Source organism: Urocitellus parryii, chromosome 6 (assembly GCF_045843805.1).
Source record: "Urocitellus parryii isolate mUroPar1 chromosome 6, mUroPar1.hap1, whole genome shotgun sequence".
In the NCBI taxonomy this organism is placed as follows: domain Eukaryota; kingdom Metazoa; phylum Chordata; class Mammalia; order Rodentia; family Sciuridae; genus Urocitellus; species Urocitellus parryii.
The window spans coordinates 143,158,282-143,183,279 of NC_135536.1; the positions used below are offsets into that span (position 1 = coordinate 143,158,282).

Consider the following 24,998-nt stretch of genomic DNA (forward strand, 5'->3'; position numbering starts at 1 on the left):
AACCAGGTGTGGTATAATTGGTACTGGTGGGGACCACTGCAAACTGAAGAATACAGGCCTGTTCTAAAAAAGACACTACTTTTCTATTCCTGTTAAATGTGGCCCTGTGGAAGTAGAGGGTTTTTTTTTTTTTTTTTTTTGCCATAGTCTTTGGTTTTATAGAATAATCTAGATATATTTATTTTTTCAAAATGTAAAAGCTCCCATTTAAAAAAGCACTTTATGCCAGGCATGGTGGCACATGGAGGCTGAGGCAGGAAGATTGCAATTTCAAGGCCGACTTTAGCAATTTAGTAAGGCCTTCAGGGAGACCCTGTCTCAAATTAAAAAAATAAAAAGAGCTGGGGAGGTAGCTCAGTGACAAAACGCCCCTGGGTTCAATTCCCAGAACCAAAAAATAAAAAAAAAATATAAAAAGTCATTTTATACTTCCAAATGACTAATACTGGGGGCTAGATCTGGCCGGTGGTCATTGGCTTGTTTGTCTGTATGAGCTGATAATGGCTAATGGCATCTTCTGGCATTAAAACTATCCGGCAGTGGTTCTCAAACTTGTGTGTGCATAGAGTCACCTGGAGAGTTTGTTGAATCATAGATGTCTGGGCTGCATAGCAAGATGCTGATTTGCACTTTTTAAAAAGTTCCCAGTTGATTGGCTGGTGAGCATGCAAGTGGGGAGCTGATCACTGCACTGCTCGCCTTGGCTTGACAATTCTTGGGTACCCTCCTAAGAATTCATTCAGGAGGTCTCTCCTCCTCCTCTGTTCTTCTTTTCTTTCTCTCCCTGAATCAGTGTGACACTTTAAGGGATGAGTATAGTCTGCACTTTTCTATTAGAACAGGGAAGCAGTGAAGTGTTGATATCATGAGATTCAACCTGGAAGAAATGCTCAAAACTGTTGAGAAGACAGAATCATCCCTAAACACTTTGCAGATAATCTGTTTCATAAATAAATATAGCTAATGATATATCACAGGTGATTACTTGGTCTCAGGTGATGACAGCCTTGTCCTAGGTAGATACAGTCTCATTCCAAATTCATGGGTGAAGAAACTGAATCTCTGAGAGGTGAAATACTCATCCTTGATCTCATGGGAACTGAGTAGGCAGAACAGATTGAAAGAAGAAAGGTTTGATTCCAAAGCTTATGTTCTTTCTGTGCTACTTCCATTTATATGCATACACATTAATCCTATTGGCTATTAAAATAGAATATGCAATATAAACTCTACCTTGCTCCATAAAGGATTCAAAGTGAGTAATAAAAATGAAAAGTATGTTGCTGAATTAAATAAATTAGGAATAAATACAACAGGAAGGAAAGAAAGATGGAATACAGAATGGCATTCTACAAACCCTATTCTTTTGTTAATAGTTAGGAGTATGACTAAATTTGTTTAAAAAAAAAAAGACAGGCTATAAGGGCACTATGTTACATCTCTTGTTGATAGGGGCCAGGTGAAGGTAGAGAGGAAGCAAAAGTGAATGAAGCTGACTCATTTCTCAAATAAGCCCTGTCCTGGTCTCCTAGTCCAGGTGCCCCCCCCCACCTTGGGCTTGTGACTATCTGAGATGGTTACCATGGGGCTCATGGATTCACCTGCATCTGAGGGGTGGAGAAAGGACAGGGAATGACAACTAGGGACACACATTTCTATTGACCTAAGCAACCTATATGGTATTGTAAATCTAAAGTCAAGGTTCTTGTTTATTTAATTCCATCAGAGTGCTGTTTGATATAGCACTATAAACAGGTTCTAAATTAAAATAGTACCGTTGGTTGATGATAGTGCTTTAGATTAATTGCTCTAAATCAAATGTAAGATCATGGTTCTTCATACACTTTAAAATTCAAAGTTCTTCAATAGTCTTCAAATTTAGTTTGTTTAGAGTCAATAGATACTGTTGTTTGAAATGTAAAAAAGGCGTTTAGGATAGGGGTTGGGGATGTGGCTCAAGCGGTAGCAAGCTCACCTGGCATGGGTACGGCATGGGTTTGATTCTCAGCACCACACACAAACAAAGATGTTGTGTCTGCCGAAAACTAAAAAAAAAAAAAAAAATTGAAAAACTCTCTCTCTCTCTTTTTTTTTTTTTTTAAAGGCGTTTAGGATAGATGATTTCAATAGATGAGACAAAAAGACTCATGGGCAGCTGGAGATGTAGCTCAATAGTAGAGCATCTATTTAGCATTGCAGGAGACCCTGGATTCCATCTGCCTAATGGGGGTGACAGGGACAAGGAGTCATGGCAAGGAAAAAAGACATTTTCTTGCTCAAGATTAAGGAAATTACCTTCTACTTTAAAAATGTCCAGAGAGCCTACTATACAAGTTTTCTCCTCTGAAAACAAGGGGTTGATGTCCTATCCATCTCTAAGGTCCTTTCTGGTTCTAGCATTTTAGAAGGTATTAGTCAGACTGTGATGTGATGGAATCAGATGGAGAAATGGGGAATAGGGGTAATCCTCAGAACACAGTGCCAAGCATCCTTCTGACATGTAGCCAAACAGCTTCCAGGGAGGCTGTGAGACTCACAGGATGGGGCTGATTCTCTTACTCATTCCATAGCCGCACACTGTGAAGATCAGCCAACCAGATCTGAGCAAAGAGTTCCACCCAGGCTGGAAGGCATTTCCAAGGAATTTAGTTCTTCTGCCAACTGGATCTCTTGAGTCATCTTTCAACATCACATTCCAATTGCAATGTTTATGTGGAGTCATCAGGCATTAATAGGGAAACTGGCCTGGGTTTGGCTTTGCAGATCTGTCACATCTATGTTTCATACCTTCACCTGATTTTTCAGAAGACATTTGACACAGGTCATTCCATCAACCTTTGCTTTTTTAAAATCAAGTTTCCAATAGTTCCCAGTCTTGTAACCCTAATCCAAAAATGTGTTTCTTCCTATTTTTGTTGAACCTTGTTGTTTGACTAGTAGAAATATAATAAAAACAAGCAAAAAAGTAAACAAAGTACCTTTTGAGAGCTCCTTATTTCACAGGTGGAAGAGTTCAGGCTCAAAAGATCGGCTCCTCTGAAAGCTGAGATGTTTCCTGAACTTTTCACCATTTCAACTTCTGAGATCTCTGGGATTACTGTGTGATTCTGTCCCTTTCATATATTTTTATTCAGGTGTCATTGCAGGTATTTCAGAGTCTGTGAGTAACTAGATAGCTAGAAGCACATTTTAAACCAAATGAGTTTAAAAAAAAAAAAAACAGCACCCAACACAAAACAAACCAAAGCAAATGAAACCTCCAATCTGGTTGGTTTGGGGGCTATGTTGGTGAGATGATAGGTATGTGTCAATTTACCTACCCTGCATCCTTTATTTTATTTTATTTTTTGTACTGGGAATTGAACCAAGGGCCTTGTGCATCAGAGGGAAGCACTCTACCAACTGAGCTATATCCCCAGCCCAACCCTCCCTCCTTTTAATATCTTTGAACTCCAGTGACCCTGATTTTTCCTGTTTCTTTCCACCCCCCACCCCCCTGGGTTTTCTCTTCCCCACATTCAGTTCTGTAGCTTCATTGGAGCTGCCTTCTCATACTTACCTGGCCAGGGCAGATGTCCACAACTTGTCAACTGGCCCAATAGAGCTAATCAGAGATGCTATCAGTTAGGTTTATGTTTGGTGTTTAGTAAAAGAGATTCAAAATGAAACTGGCTTAACCAAGATACATTTCATTTATCCCCGATGGGAAAGTCTAGGTTTAGATCTTTGATGGCTGATGTGGTAGATGGGCCCTGATTTTTAAAAAAGAAATTGGTGTATTGATTCTAAAATGTTTATGAATATAGAAATAGAATGGTTACACATGGTAAGACTACATAGATGAACCTACGAAACAAATAGATTCCAGAAACAGACCCACACATATATGGTCAGTTTTTAACAAAGGCACAAAACAATTAAATGGCATAGAGAACATTTTTTTTCCCATAAAAATGTGGCAAATAAAAAATGGGGCATACAGTTTACCTCATATACAAACCTTAATTCCAACAGATTATGGACGTAAAATAAAAGCAAAATTGTACTTTCCCAGCCAAAAAGGAAAGCACCTTTAAGAACATGGAACAAGTAAAGATTTCTCTGAAAGAACATAAAGGTGTTAAAAAAATTAATTATAAACATGATCAGTTTGGGGCTGGGGTTGTGGCTCAGTGGTAGAGTGCTCAACTAGCACACATGAGACACTGGGTTAGATCCTCAGCACTACTTAAAAAGAATAAAAAACATAAATATCCACCTACAACTAAAAAATAAATATAAAATAATGATTCAATTATAATTCAAAATTTAAAACTCCTGTATATAAAAAGATATGGAGAAGAAAAAGTATAGTTTTCTTTTTCTCTCTTTGAAAAAACTTTAGTGTCATGTAGACTAATATTTAGCAAATATTTAGTTTTTGGATCTTTCTTTGGAAAGATATAAATTAAGTGGTTTTGTCTCCCTAAAACTTCCTTGGCTTTATTTTTCACTGTTAATCATAACATTACTCTGTGGCTTTTACCTCTCATCCCCTAGAAATGTTGACTTCAGTATCATTGGACTATTATTTGCCTTTCTACATGTGCAAAGCCTTAGAGTCAATTCATTCCATCTATGCAATTACCTCTCTGTCTATAAAGATCTCTATTGGGATTTCCTTGGAAATATTTCAGTGATAGCTTCATTTTGCAGACAAAGGAAACTGAGTGAATAAAACAGTTCCAGGAAATTTGACAGTCTTGGCATTGAAAAGTTAAGCACTGTAAACTTAACAGATGTAAACAAACTAGTCCTTCTAATACTAATATCAGAAGATTCCCCGAATTCCTATTTGATTGCTGCTCCAGAGACAAGCCTCATTAGAATGAATTTTCTATTCTTAGGCTCTCTCTTTGCAACACCTGAACATTGCCAATTAAACCTGAAAGGAAACTACTTTATAAATACTTTTATAATATAGGATATGTGTGTGTGTGTGTGTGTGTGTGTGTGTGTGTGTGTGTGTTTAGCATACCCTAAGGGTATGCATTCTTTTGAATGACTTAAAATACTTTTGCTGCAATTATAATAGTATATTGTTAAAAGGCAAGAGAGCTGCTAGAGAGGGGAACATGGGTGGAGAAAGAGAATGTCATATCTGTAATTGATTGCATGTATATGTGTCTACTTTTTCTAAAGATGTGTAAAGTGTGAGAAGTACCTTTTTACATTCCAGGGTATGCTGTGCTTCATAAATAATACCATTTCATTGACGTGGTATTAATTAATTCTAAAAAATTACCATCGTTTTACTAGCTTATAATCGTCTTCTGGATTTTGGTATCCTCTTCTAAAATGAATTCTAGAAGTATTGTGATTGCTAAAGGTCTCCAAAAGAGAACTTATACTGTTACTTTCCCCAGTGACATTAGTGAAATTATATCTAAACTTCATGAAGTTTCATGGTGTTAGTCAATTTCCCTGACTAAATAAATACTTGAGGTCATCACCTTATAAAGAGAAAAGACTTATTTTGGCTCATAGTCTTTGAGGTTCCAGTCCACCATCCGTTGACTTTTGCTTTGGGAGAGATGAAATACCATGGCAGCAGAGCAAAATTTCTCACGGTGTGGCCAGAAGTGAAAGAGGGAGAGACTGGGACCAGGATTCCACAATCCCTTTCTGCCCCAGTCCGGCTGCAGCAAAATAGGGGGGTGGGGGGGGGTGGGGGGGGGGTGGGGTGACGAATAACTTCTGTAGATTGATGCAGCAGGAATAGGAGCCATTTATTGTAGGACAACAGAGCTATTTATACATTTTGCACAGCTTATCTTAATTAGCATAAACTAGATACATCAATCAACCAATAAGGAATCTCCACCCTTAATGGCTCGCTTTTGTTACTTCTCAAACCACTCCCTCTGGCATTTTGCCAGGCACCATCCAGACTTGTTTACAAACTCTAACATTTCTCTGGCAAAATACCAGGTGTTATTTTTGACTTATTTACAGACCTTAACACCTTTCAAGGACACACCTCTAGAGACCCAAGGACATCTCATTGAGCCCCACATCTTAAAGGTTCCACTGCCTCCCAATAGCACCATGGGTTGGGAACCAAATCTCTAACTCATGAACTTTTGGGTCATACTAAAGATCTAAAGTATGGCTATGAACTCATGTTCTGAGACTCTTTTTTTTTTTTTTTTTAAAGAGAGAGTGAGAGAGGAGAGAGAGAATTTTTAATATTTATTTTTTAGTTCTCGGCGGACACAACATCTTTGTTGGTATGTGGTGCTGAGGATCGAACCCGGGCCACACGCATGCCAGGCGAGCGCGCTACCGCTTGAGCCATATCCCCAGCCCCTGTTCTGAGACTCTTCAGTATCTGTTTCCTCTTCTCAAAGCACCCATCTGGGCAGTGTTTTCAGATTGATATCAGGTGTGTCCTTCACAACATGGTGTTCCAATGGGACAGAAATCTCTTTTCTCTGCCCCTGTGCAGACAGGTGTGGGCACATGTCCTAAGCCTTGCAAACAGATGGAGCAAGAGGTGGGACTTCCTCCCTAGAGGATGGCTGTGATCAAGTGATTTCTGCCCTAAGGCATCCTCACGTGTCCATGACCACCCCAGAGAGCTACTTCTGTTTCTACAGGGGTCCAGGTCATATTCTCCAGCTTCCTGAAACCATCCTGTATTCTTAATGTTCTGCCAACAGATTTTCTTTTTTTTTTTTTTTTAAAGAGAGAGTGAGAGAGGAGAGAGAGAGAGAGAGAGAGAGAGAGAGAGAGAGAGAGAGAGAGAATTTTTAATATTTATTTTTTAGTTCTCGGCAGACACAACATCTTTGTTGGTATGTGGTGCTGGGGATCGAACCCGGGCCGCACGCATGCCAGGCGAGCGCGCTACCGCTGAGCCACATCTCCAGCCCAGATTTTCTTGATATTACATTAGCCAGAGTAATTTTGGTCTTTTTTGTCTCTTCTAGAAAGACTCATCTATATAACTTCTCTATTTGGAAGTGTGAGCTCACAGCTATCAGAACTAATTTGCTGAAGTAGTTGCCAAGGGGGATTGACAGAAACTTTGAAAAATCACATCCTGATCCTTTTGGACAGAGAGGGGTAATTAGTGAAAAGAGAGGACTCTAAGACGTTTACCAAAATAACAATACTCCTACTTCTGTCATTATGTTTCCTTGCCAATCAGAGATGAACTAGATTCGTTAAAGGATGGCACACACAGGATTTTAATATCAAATGATTCACTTCCCCAATTGACTGGGTAACAATTATGCTTAGGGTTCTCCAGGTATCGAGGGTTATGGGGAATGCTGTCATATTTAATTCTTGCAACAACCTGCTGAAGTGGCTGCTGTTATCCTTATTTTACCAATGAAGGGATTAACTTGGAGAGGTTAAGTTGCACATCACAGCTAGAAGTGGTAAAGCCAGCCTTCAAACCAAGGAACCCCGACCACAAGAGTTCCATATAATACGATGCACTTCATCATAAACGCTGTTTCCTAATTACACAGCTTGTGGAAATAGATAATTTCTATTCATAATGTTTATTCTTAGTTCCAACCACATATTGAATTAATAGATTGCATATTTATTTCATTTGTTTATAAAAATACGCTTTACTTTAATGATTAAATGACTAAGTGGCAGGGACTATAACTTACTTAATTACATATTGCTTAATTATGACTGTATTAGTTAATTATAGGGAGTTAATTTTAAGAATTAAGTAATTATATTTTATAACATGTTGCTGTTCTGATGTCAATCGTATTTCTGTTAATTTTGAAAATTTGACTCAAGCATTAAAAATGTATAAATAGTTAATGTTAACATGACCTATACTAAAATTGGTATAGTTCATAATAAGGTTTTTTTTGTGTGTGTATTTTGTACAGACGCACCCACAGAGCACACATCCACTTTAAATCCCTGAAGGTATTTATTATGATACAAAAATATATTAAATAGTCTGGGGATGTGGCTCAAGCGGTAGCGCGCTTGCCTGGCATGCATGCGGCCCGGGTTCGATCCTCAGCACCACATACCAACAAAGATGTTGTGTCCGCCGAGAACTAAACAAAAATAAATAAATAAATAAATATTAAAAAATTCTCTCTCTCTCTCTCTCCTCTCTCACTCTCTCTTTAAAAATATATTAAATATTTTAAAAAGTGTGCAAGTAGCTCCTACAAATGAACCTTGATTTCAAGAGGGCTTGCTTGGGAATTCTGTAATTTAATTTTAGCATTTCTTGCTCTTACTATTATATCCCATTATTTTAAGTAGAAACTCTTCCATATTGAAAACTTACTGTGAGAAAATGACTTACCCATGCTGTCAGCTTCTCTAGGGCAGGGTCATTGTTTTATATGCTCCACATGGAATAGCTTCTGGCACAATAAATGTTTGTTGAATTTGAATTTTGAATTTAAGTGAAATGATGCTGAAAATTTTACATTAGCTTCAGCCATCCATCTGAATTTAAGCCAGTTGTTGCTATCTTGCGTATAGGAATCATTAATAATGTGATTTTAGTGAGATTATTTTGGTGACAGAAGAAAATGAAACATTTCTTCTCTTGAGTTTTTGCTTGTTTTAATCATGCATGGCTCAATCCTGAGGGTAGTATATTTGGCTCCAATGAAAATTATGAAACACATTAAGGTTTCTGATACTTATGGCAAAAGCACTTAATAAATTCAACTCTACTGTTTTTGTAAGAACAAAGAACTTGAAGCCCAGAGAGGTTAAGTGATCTATCAATGTCACACAGCTATCTGCAGCCAGAAGTCGTTAAATGTAGTGTTTCTGGGTTTCAGTTTTGTATTTTCTCTACTGCACCTAACAGGACTTCTTACGAAGTGATTAGAAATGAATTATTACTTACTATTGATCTAAACAATCCCCCACTCATTAGCTTACTTCAGACACTTGTTCCCTATGTACAACGAGTAACAGAAATAAAACTTATCTTCTGGACAATGTTAGCATAAGAAATTTCCAGGAAATACATAAGAGGTTTCAGATACTCAGCCTGTGGAGGGTTTGGTTCTCTAGTTCACTGTAGTAGAATTATAAATCAGTGCAGCTCTACTGGAGGAGATCAGCAAGGAACATCCTACGCCTTACAAAGTACATTTCTTTAGTGTAGAGGTTTCATTAGTGGGATGTTATCCACAGGTAAAAATCTGACCAGTGCCCTGAAACACATACACAGACACACAAGCAGGCAGATATCCATCCTGGCATCATTTAAAACAATAGTAAATTGGAAGCATACTAGATGTCACTGATGGAGGTTGGTTTTGATACATACTGACCATAGACGTGCCCAGGAAATGCAGACCTTCTTTTTCCTAGCACCTGATCTGATGTCTTCATAAGGCTCCAAGTTATCAAAGGGTGGAGTGGTAAGGCCATTGGGGGTGGGGTGGTAAGGCCATTGGGGGTGGGGCTTGAACTTTCAATCTCTCTTTGATTGCATTATAGACCTGTGGGTGTTAAACTGTGGGAAATTCTCTCTCTATTGGGACAATGCACAGTCTTCTGGGTTTTTCTTCTTTCCTTCTGTTCCTTTCCAAGGTGGTATTTAGGATGATCTTGTGGGTAACTGGGGATGAGGGGGCTTAGTTTGTCATGACATCTACTGTGTTCACCCTCATCTCTGCTGTGGATTTGCATATCCAAGGAGCAACTGGTTCCCTTTATTGGTGTCATATTCTTGAGTTCACTGTTAGAATTTATGGTTTCTGGTATTGGTCTCAAAGTGTGATCAAAGTTCATCTCCCCTTTGATGGCAAACAAGTTAGTTATTTGGCTGCCCACATAGAGCAGGGAACTCTGTTTCCCAGGGGTCTTTTGCAAGTAGATATGTCCATGTGAATAATGGAGTGGGAACAGAGGTGATGTATGCTGCTTCCATGCTTGGGCCTTAAAACCTGGACCTGCATCCTCTGAGTTTTCTCTTCCCATAAACTAGAAAATTGATGGGGCTGTGATCCTTCCAGTCATTTCTTTCTAGAAAGAAGTTGTGATGTGTCTTGTCTATGTTTGTGAAGTAGGGAGAAGATCTGGAAATTAGATTAAACCATAGAGTTTTAAATCAATTTTCCTTATTTTAGTGTCCCATCCACCATCCCCTTTACATCCTGGGGTCACCCATGTCTGTACCCTTGGAGAGTGTTATGATTTAGATATTAGGTATCCCCCAAAAGTTCATTCGAGAGGCAAAGCAAGAAGGCAAACAGGTAAAGCGAGTGGGCTGTGAGAACCGTAACCCAATCAGTGAATTAATCCCCTGAGAAGGATTAACTGAGCGGTCACTGAAGGTAAGTTGGATGTGTCTGGAGGAGGTGGGTCCCTGGGGCCGTGCCTTTGGGGTATATGGTTTATGAGCTGAGTTTAGCCTTTCTCTCTCTGCTTTCTGATCATCATGTGAACTGCTTTCCTTCACCACACTCTTCTGCCATGTTGTTCAGCCTCACCTGGGCCCCAGCAGAATAGAGCCTGCTGTCTATGGACTGAGACCTCTGAAACCATGAATCCCCAAATAAACGTTTTCTCCTCTAATTGTTCTTGTCAGGCCTTTTGGTCACAGTAGCGTAAAAGCTGATTAAAACAGTATCTTTCATGGAAAACATATTGGTTCATAGCTTTCCTGACGCTTGGCTTATGATTCAGTCTTTTGAGATCAGCTATTTTAGTTACCAGTCTTCCAGATCCAAATGTCTTACTGCTTTAATATTATCTTCCATTCTTCTTGTCCTTATAGGCTTCTGTAGGAGGAAACAAAATCCTTTTCTAGCATTTGGTGCGCTGGGCGAGTGAGTGAAAGATATGTATGCTCATGTGGCAATATTTGTTTAAGAGTCTAGGATGATTCTTCATTTTCTTAATGTCAGGTTTTTGTTGTACTATAATTGTAAATAGTTTATTGTTCAACCACAAAAGTGAACAATAAAATATTTCATGTTCAAAACATATTCAGATAGTGTTTTGTTAGTGAAAAACACCAAAAGCATTTGAAAAGCATATAAACTTTAAAGTTTATGTTCTATTTCTCCCTTTCTACTTCCTTGTTTACAGAAAAGAACTCAGAGGAATTCTTGAATCACTAAAATCAGCAGTCTGGAACTCTTAATGAAGAACAATATTATACTCTCATAGCTCTGGAGAGTATCTTTCAGGTTGTGTCATGCATTTGAGCAATAAAACAGTCTTTTTTTTTTTTTTCTTGCGTGCTCTCTCTCCCCTGTGAACATGGTGTATACATTTGCAAAATCAATGGGCTTTGGGTTGCTGTCTTGGATTGTGGAACCAAGTGAAATGAGAACTGGAAATACTGTAACAAATAATATGACCTCAGAAATAATATCAACTCCTCTACTGAGTAATGAACATTGGACTCAACAACATTGCTTCTTTCTTATGAGCTGAGGTATAATGGTGCCTTCTCCAGAGACAGCCCAGTGTTTGGAATAGCATGTGGCACATTCATGAGGTTCTCCCAGGAGTTAAGATGACCATCAGGCTTTGTTATCATTTGAATGTGGAATACCCCCCACCTACCCAAAGGCCCATAAGCTAAGGGCTTGGTTACAAGGTTTTGTCACTCTTAGGAGGTTGTGGAACCTTTAGGAGGTGAGGCTACCAGGAGGAAATTAGGTCACCAGAGGAGTGTGCCCTTGGAGAAGATCCTGGGACACCAGGCTTTTCCTCTGCCTGTTTGTTTCCTGGCCACCCTGTGGTAAAAAGGTTTTCTTCCACCACACGCTTCTACCGTAATGTGCTGCCTCACCAAAGGCCCAAAGGCAAAAATGGCAATTGGCCATTGACTGAATCCTCGAAAACCATGAGCCCAAATAAATATTTCTTCCTATAAGTTGGTTTTCTCAGGTATTTTGTCACAGAGACAGAGAGCTAACAGATTTCTTTTGGTGACAAATATATTGGGGGGATGTTTTAGAGTTTCTAGAATTTTAGGGTGGGCAGAGCAGATTGAGAATACCCAATTGAACTGCCATGAAATACTGAGGTACTAGCTAACACGTGAAGGCCAAGGCATCGCACTAGTGGGGACGGAAGCCTTCCATTGCACGTCTATTCTGGAGTACAATTAAATGGAAGTTGTCCATGAAGACCAGAGATTCTCCTTTCCAGAGTGCCATTCTCTCTTCTGTTACTTTAAGCAAAGGACTCCTTCATCTTTGGGTGCTGTTTGAACACTCTAGAAGAATAAACAGCAAATTGTTACTGCTCTTTGGATGACATGTATTTTCATTAGATTTCCCAGGTCCCTAGTTTTCATTTTCTTATCCACCAAATGGGGCTAATGCTATCTACATAGAATAGTTGTTCAAAGGGTTAGAGAGAATAAGTTTAAATGCCTAGCACAGTGCCTGGTAATGCTGTTATCAAGGGAGAGAATTTGTGGGAAGGGCCTTTCATGCTTTCTTGTGAACCTCTTACATGGACTTCTGCCTGCATTCCAGTCGTCCTGGAATACACAGAGAAAATTATCCAGCCACATTGTGATACATTCATTGATTTAAACCTGAAAAATGCCTTAGAATTACCATGCTGCTCTTGAAAATGTACATTTGCTAACCAGCTCAGTAGACTAAAGCCTCTTTTTTTTTTAGAGAGAGAGAGGATTTTTTGATATTTATTTTTCAGTTTTTGGCAGACACAATATCTTTATTTTATCTTTATGTGGTGCTGAGGATTGAACCCAGCGCCCCGCGCATGCCAGGCAAGCACATTACCGCTTGAGCCACATTCCCAGCCCAAGCCTCTTTTTATCATAGCACAGTGGAGTCTTGTGGAGAAGAGTGCCTTCACCCATGAACAGCATGCCCAGCTGGGCTGACCAAAAAAGAGAGGCCAGAAAGGCAATCAAAAGTATTATTTTATATGATTCAAACACATTTCTGTACATGTACATGTAGTGGATAAGAGAGTGTCTTGTGACACCATGAGGTATGACTTACAGCACCAATCACTTTATTGGTCATAGAAACATATTTCTAGCATAGAGACTTAACAGTGTTATTTCTTATTTCCTAAAACACTTGGAAATAACTAAGCAGAAGAAAGCAAAACTAGAAATTATAATTTCTTTGATACTTTAAGAAATGCTCTAATTACTGAATGATGCTATTTGAAAATTAATCTTCTACATCTTCTAGAATTTGACCCATTAATGCTCACTCCTTTATAAACAGGGAAAACAGATTTTAAATTTAATGTAGAGGAAGAAGAGACTACATTTCAAAAGGTCCCTTTCTCTAGATTATCAAATAATATTTTTGGAGAGATACATACATTAAATGACAAAAATCAAGTTAAATAATACTTACAATATACTTTCAATTTCTTAAGGAATCTCCATGTGTATAGGAGTGTAGGATGAAAAACTGAGTTTAAGCTACAACATGTCAATGATGTTTTGTGAATATTTTATTCTTTATATTTTTTCACGTTTGTCACATTTTTCAATAAGGAATCTGTTTTCATAACCAAGAAAATGTTGTTTATGATAGAATTTTTTCTCTCACTTTCTAAATCAATCTCTCTTATTCTATTCTTGATGCTATACAACATACCACAGATTAGGTAACTTATAAACAATAGAAATTTATTTCTCTCAATTCTCAAGCCTGAGTGGTATCAAATTAAGGTGTTGAAGGATTCAGTGTCTGGTGAGAGCTCACATGCCCTTTCTCCAGAGGTGTTCAATGCTGTGTGTCCACATAGCAGATAGAGAAAAGGGCCAGGCAGTGATCTGAAGCTCTTTTGTAAGGGCACTAATCCCATTCAAGGAGAGAACCCTCATGACTAAATCTCTTCCCCAAAGGAAGCACCTCTTAATTGCATTGGGAATTTTCAACATGAATTTTGGTGGGACACAGACATTCAAACCATAAAAATCTTTAAACATCTTTCCATTTTAAATAAGATCCTGAGTTTAATTACATAAATGAACATTTTCTTAAAGCCATTTCTAATTTCCCCCACTTTCAAAATCATTTTTTGCTGACATTTACTTTATTAAATTGCTCTTGATTTCTTAAGAGTCACCTAAATGTAAATTTAGTTTATGTTTAACCATGAACTACATGCTGCTCACTACTGAAACCATAGCATGACAATATTGACAACTCACGTATGTAAAGATTCTGAGATTCTAAATGCAAGATTGCATAGGAACTTCCTATTGAGCCAGATAATGAACTTCATTTTCTTATTTTGGTGGCAATCTTCTATTTGAAAACTGGTGCTGCCAAGAAAAAGAACCAGTCTCCCTGGTTATGCACAGCATTGATAGGGCTGCTAGGATCATTTTCTGCAGGAGACAATAGAAAGGTAGAGGCTGTATGACCATGTGGATCATCAAAGCTTAGAGAAGTTACCCAAGGCCTCATGACAGGTTATGAGCCAACCCAGCTCATAGGCCAGCATCTGTTATTCCAAACCTACTCCACAATCATTTGTTCTATCTCAGCATTGCCAAATGATGCTACATAACTTGACTGTCTTGTTTCTTGAGATTCCAGACAAATAAGGACTGACTGCCATTGTAAAATAGAAAGAAGTCCTCTTTCCTCCCCAATCTTTTCTTCATGGAAAATGTAAATGAGTATAGACTGGTCTTCTCAGGCTGGATACTGAAGCTATGAGAACTTCAGTGCCTCACCCAAGTTAGAGGTTCTCACTGGTTTTCCTCAGCATGGGGCATGGTGGGTCAAAGCCAGAGTTACCTATTTCTGAAAATGAGTCTGTCCCAGTTCATCCTTCATTGAACTCATTCTCATGGAAAAAAAAAAAAACTGATTATTTCCAGCTTTAAAAACTTTCAATTAGGGCCCAGTTTCCCTACATAATAATCACATGAACTTGTTCATGTTGTATTACCTGGTTATGCAAGGATAAAGTGCTAAATAATTATAAGGCATTTCACTACAAAATATTTTATATTAAAAGTTGTCATTTAATGATGAACTGGGCTGATCAATGGGTATTAAGTTGCAGTTAGGTAGGAGTAAGAAGTTCTGGTGTGTTATTAAACAGTAGGGTAACTACAGAGAGTGATATATATCTCAAAACAATAGAGGAAAGGCGTTTGAATGTTTTCATGATAAATGTTTGATGAGATTGATTGTTTAACACATTTATACAGAAATCAAAACATCACATGCTAACCCATGGATATGTATAATTTCTGTATTTATATGAATCACTTAAAACATTTAATTAAAATATTTTTATTAGGTCTGGGGATATAGCTCAGTTGGTAGAGTGCTTGCCTCCCATGCACAAGGTCTTGGGTTTGATCCTCAGAAATAGCAAAAAAAAAAAAAAAAAATATATATATATATATATATATATTTAAGTTTGTCTTTACCTTATACATATGTACATTTTTTATTCAGGGCTGTGGTTGGAACCCAGGGCCTCATGCATGCTAGGCAGGTGTTCCATCACTGAGTTATCTCCCTAGCCCTTCCAATTCTTCCAATTAGAGTAAGTTAAGTATCATGCTTTCAAAGCACAATACTTCAGATGGTGTTTTTGCACTTTCTCACATACAGACACAAGTGCACATATAATCCTTTCTCCTTTTGTTCTGGAACACCTAACTCTAAGGTGACAGAAGTTGCCATTTACTAATGGAGGCACATTGGGTGGAAGGATGAGCATCCTGAAGAACAAGATGGAAACTCAGTAGGAAAAGCACAGAACCATCCAAATGGGAAACAGCTGAGCTGAGACAAGGACAGAGTGAAAATTAAACTGTCGGAGTTCCGGTTGGCCGGAGCCCCGCGGCGGGTGTGAGAGTCAGTCGTGAGCCGCTTCCAGGATCCTGAGGTCTGTCGAGAAGCAGGAGTCGGAGTGGCTCCTCAAGAGTTACTGATCTATGAAATGGCAGAGAATGGAAAAAATTGTGACCAGAGACGTGTAGCAATGAACAAGGAACAACATAATGGGAATTTCACAGACCCCTCTTCAATAAATGAAAAGAAGAGGAGGGATCGGGAAGAAAGACAGAATATTGTCCTGTGGAGACAGCCACTCGTTACCTTGCAGTATTTTTTTCTGGAAATCCTTATAATCTTGAAGGAATGGACCTCAAAATTATGGCATCGTCAAAGCATTGTGGTGTCTTTTTTACTGCTGCTTGCTGTGCTTATAGCTACATATTACATTGAAGGAGCACATCAACAGTATGTGCAACGTATAGAGAAGCAATTTCTTTTGTATGCCTACTGGATAGGCTTGGGAATTTTGTCTTCTGTTGGACTCGGAACAGGGCTGCATACCTTTCTGCTTTATCTGGGCCCACATATAGCTTCAGTTACATTAGCTGCTTATGAATGCAACTCAGTTAATTTCCCTGAGCCACCTTATCCTGATCAAATTATTTGTCCAGATGAAGAAGGCACTGAAGGAGCCATTTCTTTGTGGAGTATCATCTCAAAAGTTAGGATTGAGGCCTGCATGTGGGGTATTGGCACAGCAATCGGAGAACTGCCTCCATATTTCATGGCAAGGGCAGCTCGCCTCTCAGGTGCTGAACCAGATGATGAAGAGTATCAGGAATTTGAAGAGATGCTGGAACATGCAGAGACTGCACAAGACTTTGCCTCGAGGGCTAAACTGGCAGTTCAAAACCTAGTACAAAAGGTTGGATTTTTTGGAATTTTGGCCTGTGCTTCAATCCCAAATCCTCTGTTTGATCTGGCTGGAATAACATGTGGACATTTTCTTGTACCTTTTTGGACCTTCTTCGGTGCAACTCTGATTGGAAAAGCAATAATTAAAATGCATATCCAGAAAATCTTCGTTATAATAACATTCAGCAAACACATAGTGGAGCAGATGGTGGCTTTCATTGGTGCTGTCCCCGGCATAGGTCCGTCTCTGCAGAAGCCATTCCAGGAATACCTGGAAGCTCAGCGGCAGAAGCTTCACCACAAAAGTGAAATGGGCACACCACAGGGAGAAAACTGGTTGTCCTGGATGTTCGAGAAGTTGGTCGTGGTGATGGTGTGTTACTTTATCCTGTCTATCATTAACTCTATGGCACAAAGTTATGCCAAACGAATCCAGCAGCGGTTGAACTCTGAGGAGAAAACTAAATAAGCAGAGAAAGTTTTTAACTGCACAAATTAGAATGGATGGGTTCTGCTTTAAATTGGGAGGACTCCAAACCAGGAAGGGAAATTCCCTTTTCCAACCAGTATCAATTTTAAAAACTTTTTTCCTGAAAGCAGTTTAGTCCATATTTTGCACTGACATACTTTTCCTTTATGTGTTAAGGTATCCACCCTCAATCCAGTTCGAATTGTTCTTTTATTAGGGTGGAATGAGATGTTCAGTCGCAAACCTAACAGAAACTGGCCTTCTATTTGTTACTTTCAAAAGGCCCACATGGTACGATTAGAGAATTCCCTCCACACAAACAGTTCCTAAGTATGTTAAATATGTCAAGCTTTTTAGGCTTGTCAGAAATGATTGCTTTGTTTTTCTAAGTCATCAACATGTATATAAATTACATAGATTGGATAACAGTCTTGCATGTCTATCATGGTACAATTTAATATGCCATTCTGCCCAAACTTCCTCTCCCACCCTCAAAAAGGCCATTTTATGATGCATTGCATACCCGCTGGGGATATTGATCTTTAAATTTTGAGACAGTATAAAGGAAAATCTGGTTGGTGTCTCACGAATGGGCTGACACCATTTTTTAACCTGTATATTTAGAATGAAGTCATGGAAAAACTTTATAAAGACATCTTTGATCATTCAAAAAAAAAAAAAAAAAAAAAAAGAAAATTAAACTGTCTGTCAGGTACAACAAACCTGGCGAAATTTAAAGTGTTAACCTGCAGTTGTAAAGACATCAAGGGAGCTCTTTAGGGTGGGTGCCTGAGGGAGTGGAGAGCATGGAAGGCTGAACTCCTGTCTGGCTGCTTTTTGGCTGTGCTTGCCAGAGTGGTCACATTGTCCATAAGGATATCATATGGATTCATTGGAGTTGGGTTGGAATGGGCCTAAATTTCAGCAAAAAGTACTGTGAGTATTTAGTCATGGAGGAAAAGGCAGAATTTTGTGCATAAGGATGATCAGAAAATGCCTAAAGTATAGTGGGAGCTTAGGGTAGATCAAAGTTATATATTTGTGTGGATATGAGGTGTCCCCTAAAGTGCCTGAGTTGATATAGGACTGTTCAGAGGTAAAATGATTGGATCTCGAGAACTGTAATCTGGTCATTCCATCTTAATTTGAATGGACTGGCCAGGTGGTAATTGTAGGCAAGTGGGTCGTGGCTGGAGGAGGTGAATCACTGGAAGCGTGCCCTGGAAGGGTTCATTTCCCCTGTAGTTCCTCCCTCATCTCTCTGTTTCTTGGCCGCCATGAGCTGATCAGTTTTCCTTCATCAAACTTTCCGCCTTGATGTTCTGCCTTAGCGTGGGCCCAGCTGACCATCAACTTAACCTCTGAATCCATGAACCAAAATAAACTTTTCTTTCTCTAAATTGTTCTGGTCAGGTGTTTTGGTCATGGTGACCAAAAACTAACTAACACAAATAGTAACTCTAGAGGTCCAAGATCAGCAATAATGCCTGCTTCAGTAATCCAAAAGACTCTGATGTGGCCATGGAGTCATTTTAACAGAACCCCAAATATCTTTTCTATTCTTCTAATTCCTTTAACCATAAACTAAATGGTGCTCACTACTGAAACAACAGAGTGACAATATTGACAGTTCACGTATGTAAAGACTCTGAAATTCAGTGACTCTACGATTTCACGACAAAACACAAAACCAGATGCAATTAGTACTTAATCCCGTTTAACTCTCATGAGTGGAATTTGGAGGGGATTTCTCCTTTGCTCTTGGTCTACCGTCATTGTGGATGTCCCTTGGCCCAGTGACTATCTGCCTCCAGTATTTAAAAAGGGCCCTTGATACACTTTAGTTAGGAAGCAGACAAAATAAGGTCAAACAAAAGTCAGACTAAGGTGGGCTGCAATTCTTCTCATGCATTCTAAATTAAGAGGGAATGTAAGGGTTAACTATAAAGTATTCCACCTTGAACCCCGCACTCTCTTTATCCAGCACACCATAATAAAAGATCAAGAGTTCCTGCTTATTATCTTATTTTTCCTGCCTGCTCCACCAGGCTAAGGCCCAGTCTGGTTATGGATTAACACGGTGATCAATAGTAAGCCTGCTGTCTCTCTCTCGGCAGGGGAAAATGAACTCAAAATGCAGTCAAACTCTTATTGATCAAGGATATAGGTCTCACTTTCATTACCTCTGTCTCCTGATAACCCACAAATAATGTGATGAGTTGCTAATCTCTCTGATTTTCAATGGACCCTTCACCCCTCCTGTCTGCACATTGCAGCTTTTATTTTCATCTTGATACACACTCTGTAATTCATGTAGCACTAACTCTCACTCTCTTACCGTCAGACCTGGTCAATCAGAGCTAATAATATCGCCCTTCACTGGGGATGGAGGCTCCAGTGAGTTCAACATATAGCGTCCCCAGACACGGCAACAAAATGCAATGTGCACACGACTTCTTCCCCGGAAAGTGAAGTGAATCCTTTTCAGCGAAGCAACACTCCAGTTGGTAGCCATCTTTCCAGGATCTGAACTGCTTCTACCAAAGTAGTCCCAGACTTTACAACTGGTCAAAATTTCTTGGCTGCTATTTCCTCAAGGGCCTGAACTGAGTCAGTGTTCAAGGTTGTTACCCCTGTGGGACTGGGAGAGGGTCCCTTTGTGCATAAATAACCTCAGGAAAATTTCTATTAGAAAATGTAGAAAATGCCAGGGGAGAAGATATGTTGAATTCTTTAATTAAAGGTAGTGCCAGATGACAAGAACAATGCAGCTTTCAGTCCAAAGCCTTACTCAGGACTCCTGGTCTTCTACTTATTCAGGTTGTGAAATGAGGACTTTGTGCTTGGAAAAAAAAAAAAAGAAAACTAAAAACCTTTATTCTCATCCAGAAAATTCTCTTCTGCATTTGTTGATGAGCTAAAAATGAACCCAATTAAAGTTTTAGGAAAATGATTATTTTTTAGAAGCATAGTTATTTTTTAGTTTGTTAATAATTTTTCATGACTTCATTACCTTTTTTAGGGGCTATACAATTTGCTACCTTTAAAATATCTTTAATAATGCATTACAATTATAAATAACAGTGAGATTCATTGTGACATTTGTATATGCACAGAACAGGTGTTGGTCAATTTCATCCCCCATCCCTCCCCTTCTCCTTCTCCCTGATTCCCTTCCTCTACTCTTCTGGTCTCCTTTCTATATTTTAAAAATGCAGTTTCTGTGGCTGGGGATGTGGCTCAAGTGGTAACGCGCTCGCGTGGCATGCGTGCAGCCCAGGTTCGATCCTCAGCACCACGTACAAACAAAGATGTTGTGTCCGCCGAAAAATTTTTAAAAAAAATTAAAATTCTCTCTCTCTTTTTTTTTTTTTAAAATGTAGTTTCTTACTTTTTAAAAGCAAAGCAGAGAACAAAACGAAACAACCCAACTTCCATAATGTGCAATGCTACTTAGCACTTACTCATTTGGCTTATAAGAGATTCTCAAGTGTAAAATGGCACTAAAAGACTGTTGTGAAGTTAATTACTTTCTTCAGCTGAATTGTTAGAACTGAATTAAAGCTAACAACAGTTGCTTTCCCTCTCTGATATAAAATCAGGGAATGCTCACCTATTGGATCACTTTTGTGAGGGCAGTCATAATAGTTTTTCTGCTGCCAATTTGATTAAAATAAATCACAGCGAATCAAATAATTCCTCTTTCTTGAAGAAAATTCCAGATGACCAACAGCAGTTAAGCAGATGAAAGACTCTGCTTGTGCTCAGCCCAGAGGGTCTGAATTGCTATTTTTCAGCTGCAGTCCAAACAATTTGTACACCTGTTGAAGAGAAAATAAAATATGACAGTGGTACAAAGTCCGGGGATTAAAGCGATTTGCACTGAGCCCTTAAGGCTGAGGTAATTGCAGGTCTCATTTTCTTCTTTTGTTCTGCAGAACCACATATGAAATTTGACAACGAAGCCCTCATCCCATTTTCTGCAAAGAACTAGGTGGAAATTTTACCAGGTTCCCCCTTTCTTTTTTGCCGAGTCTCATTGGAAATGATCCGGTTTCCTTTGGCTTCATGGAATAAGATCAAGGGAAAACTGATTCATTATAGACTTTTGTCAGTTTGGCACATTTTGGAACGGACTTTAGAGGCATGTTTTTTTTTTTTTTTTTTTAACCAATTGTTTTAAAATCCCAAGATCAGAAAGGTGGGAGGGCAGAGGATAGGGTGTTTGGTTACAGCTGATCAGGACATTTGCCCAGCTTTTCGTAGACACAGGAGAGGAAGGCACTCTGTGAATCCTTAGGGTTCTCTGTGTTCTTGTGGGGTACAGTGTTTTTCACATTTAGACTCTGATTTGCTCTCCTTCCCAGCCTGAATATATGCTCCACAATACCTTTGATGTTGCCATAATTGTGTGTGTGATCTTCAATCACGGATGTCATCAAATTTTATTAAACTTAATATAGATAAAACCAAGACATTATTGATTAGTTCTGCCATGCAAACCTCCCAGGTTTCCTCTTAGAGTGGTTTTCTTCTGGGGAAGCTTTCTTTATCCTTTCGATAATACTCAACCCCTCAGAGCCACTGTGGCTTCTGAGTTTTCTTTTGAAGCCCACATCAATCATATAATTAAGATGTCTTAATACCAACTACAGCAATCTTGCCATATTGTGAGGCATGTTCTCTGGTCTGCTGCTGCCACTTTAATTCGTGCCCCTCTTTCATGTGGGCATGATTACTGCTGTTCTTCCTTTAGGGTTCTTTGTGGCATATTTTCTGTTGATCTAGCTTGCACCTGATGGTCCCCTATTTGGATTTAAACTTTTCTACCATGTTAGTAAGATTAATTAGATTGGGACACTGGAAGTCTCTTGCCTCTTTCTAGATATCTTCTTAGCCACGCTCTCCATGACTAATGTCTGGTGGTGTTCAAGTGATGCTAAATATTCAGAAGAAAAATGAAGAGTTCAGTGACCCAGATGAGCCAGGGGGCCAGACGTTTTGTGTTAAGTAGGCAAAGCATCCGGATCACTGACATTTTCTTAAAATTATTTGGTGTTAGGCAAATTTGTAATCTCCACATCCCAGTACACCTGTCTTTTATTTTTCTTCCACACTGTTCTGAAATCTTGCCATCTCTGGTTTTCTCCCCCTTTCTCCTTCATTTCTCCAACCAGAACATCCAAGAGGGAAACATGGGCTGGAAGGTGGGTAGGGCCAGGCAGTGTGGGGAACACAAGCTTGAGAATGAGGCCTGAACAGATGGCAGCTCTGGTTGGATATCTAATTAAACAAGGTTCTACATTGTAAGACATAAAACTTTATTTTCAACCAGGTATCTGCACTTCTTGGAAAGAATGGGACCATGTTCAGGTAAAAATATTGCATTTCTCTGAACAAAAAGCCTTTGGTTTTCACTTCAACAGGGTTGACCCGATGAATTTGGGGTAGGGTGGCCAGTGGAGGGGGGAATCTCCCTGTAAAAAAGCAGGCAACAGATTAGTAACTTTTCCTTGCTCTAACCTGATGTACAAAGCATTTGGTTCTCAGGTTAAATACAATCATAAATTTTCTTTATTATAAGTACTAGTTTGAGAATGATTTCATGGATTGTTAGCAATTCAGCATCTGCTAGAGGTTTGTTCAAACATCTCATATTTGTCTAGAATGTTAGATTTTTTTTTTTTAAAGTACCATTGCTGGAGTAATACCTGGCATTGCACATTAATGTTGTCAACCCAGGCACAAAATATTCGTGCTGATTTTTTTAAAACTGGTAGTTGATGCTAGTGGCTGTTTCACAAAAATCTTATAGAAAGATGTCGCACATCTTATTAAATTGAATTTACTTTCTAGAAGAAGTACTGTTACTGGAAATGAGTGCTTATTCTTTCTTTCAGTAGAAAAGGAAAACTTCCTAGTGACAGTTCTGCTTGGCTTCAGCTAGAAGGAAACTGCCTCTAATCTTGTCATTGGTGCTGAGCATCTCAGGGACAGGAAACTGTGTGTTTTCTCTGTGACTTTAGAAAAAGAGGTTTTCAACCCTAGCAGCTCACTAGCATTATTTGAGCATTTTAAAAAATATGTAAAGCTTGAAATCTGCCTCTGGAAATTTTTGATTTGATTGAACTTTGACTTATAGCTTATTTGATCAAACATTTTAAAAATTGTTAAAGTAGATATATACAACAAGCTAAATGCTTATGAATTCTTCTGATAAGACTAAGACAAGATATAAGAAATAAAAATATACAAAACACCAATAAACACACCTTCACAACGAGCAAGGGCATCTTGGACGAGCCACTTAACCTGCCCTGGTTCTGCTTCCTTGTTCTAATCACCAAGTTCCCATCTGCTGTAGGCCTTCCCTGTGATCTGGGGTTCCCCACCAGCCCTCTGCACTCCTTGGCCTCTCATCCCTCCATGTGGCCCAATCTTCTGCAGCTAGATAACCTTTTATGCCTGCTGTTTCCATTCTCCCTTCCTCAAGACCCTCAAATGACTTCCCATTAGCTTCTGGGTCATATTCAAATTATTACCTATTGGTTTCAAGACCTTTAGCCAGGCAATCCCTTTTTATGTCACTTTTAATCTCTCCCCTTCCTGCTCCCTTTGTGGCTGTCAGAATCATCTTCACCAAACAACCCTTGTAACTCCCCCCACCTCTTCTTCTGAGCCCTGCTTGCTTCAGCCTATCAGAGAACACTTTTCTTGATTATGGTGACTCCAGCCACCCTTTCCATCATCCCAGTGTGCGATCTTCCCACCAACCTCAGCCGACTCCTGGTACCTTATCACCCTTGCAACCAGGCATTGCTGACCTGAGGAAAGCCAGAGTCATTATGCAGTTGCCAAGGGACTCTTCTCACACAACACATGTGGAGTTGTCCAAACAGAAGAAGGTTTAAAGAAAAAAAAAAAAAACCCAAACAATGTCATTTGTATTCTTTGCACACTATCTAGGTTACTTGGTGGTTCCCCCGAATCATTAATCAATAAGCCAACTGTCTCTCCATTCTTCTTGCATATGTTTCTTTTGCATTTCTCAGTAAGTTTTTAAAATGGAAATAGAATCTAATACCCTAAATTTGGGACTAATGTGATCAATCTTTTTGTGGAAAAATATGTCAATAAGGAATGCAAGAATCAAACTGTTATTTTTATATGAATTCAGATTTCCCAAGATGAATTTTTTGAGCTTCTGAATGCAATTTTTGATGGGTCACCAAGTCTCCTGTTTTGAATAAATTTTCTAATTGTCTCTTAGATAAAAGAAAAGAATTTCATCTTACTTATCTTGTAGCCTCCAGAAATCTTCCATTACACATACTAAACAATCAAGACATATATGTGTATTTATACATATATATTTATATATGTGTATATATATATGCATACATACTATATATATCTTTTTTGATAAACTGAAACCAAAGATTTTCTACGTTTTTGGATTACATGTAACAGAATAACTGGTCAGGGGCTGTGTTTGGGGTTGTGTGTGTGTGGTGTGTGTGTTTGTGTGTATAAGGAGATGTCTCTTAAAATTCAGGAGACTCACATAATAGATTAATTAAAATTTAGCAAATTTTGGGGGGATATTTTTGTACACTAATGTTACAAGCCATCACTTTATAACATTCAGATATTCTATAATGAATTATATCCAGGATTCAGAATGTATTAGGTCAGATAAAACAAGTTCCTGGGACTGGGATGTAGCTCAGGAGTAAAGTACTTGCCAAACTTGCAGATTTCAGAGTCTGGTTTGCAAAGAAACTACTTTTGTCTTTTATGCTTTTTCATGCCTATGATTTTTATCCTTGGCCATCAAATGCAAAAAA

The 24,998-nt window shown here is 38.8% G+C and overlaps 1 protein-coding gene across 1 annotated transcript; it reads left to right on the top strand.

Moving 5' to 3' along the window:
- Positions 1-15,826: 15,826 nt before the first annotated feature.
- Positions 15,827-17,799, top strand: LOC144255313 (vacuole membrane protein 1). Its single transcript, XM_077799690.1, has one exon. It carries the CDS (start codon positions 15,931-15,933, stop codon positions 17,149-17,151), a length of 1,221 nt encoding a protein of 406 aa, XP_077655816.1. The 5' UTR covers positions 15,827-15,930; the 3' UTR covers positions 17,152-17,799.
- The last annotated feature ends 7,199 nt before the right edge of the window (positions 17,800-24,998 follow it).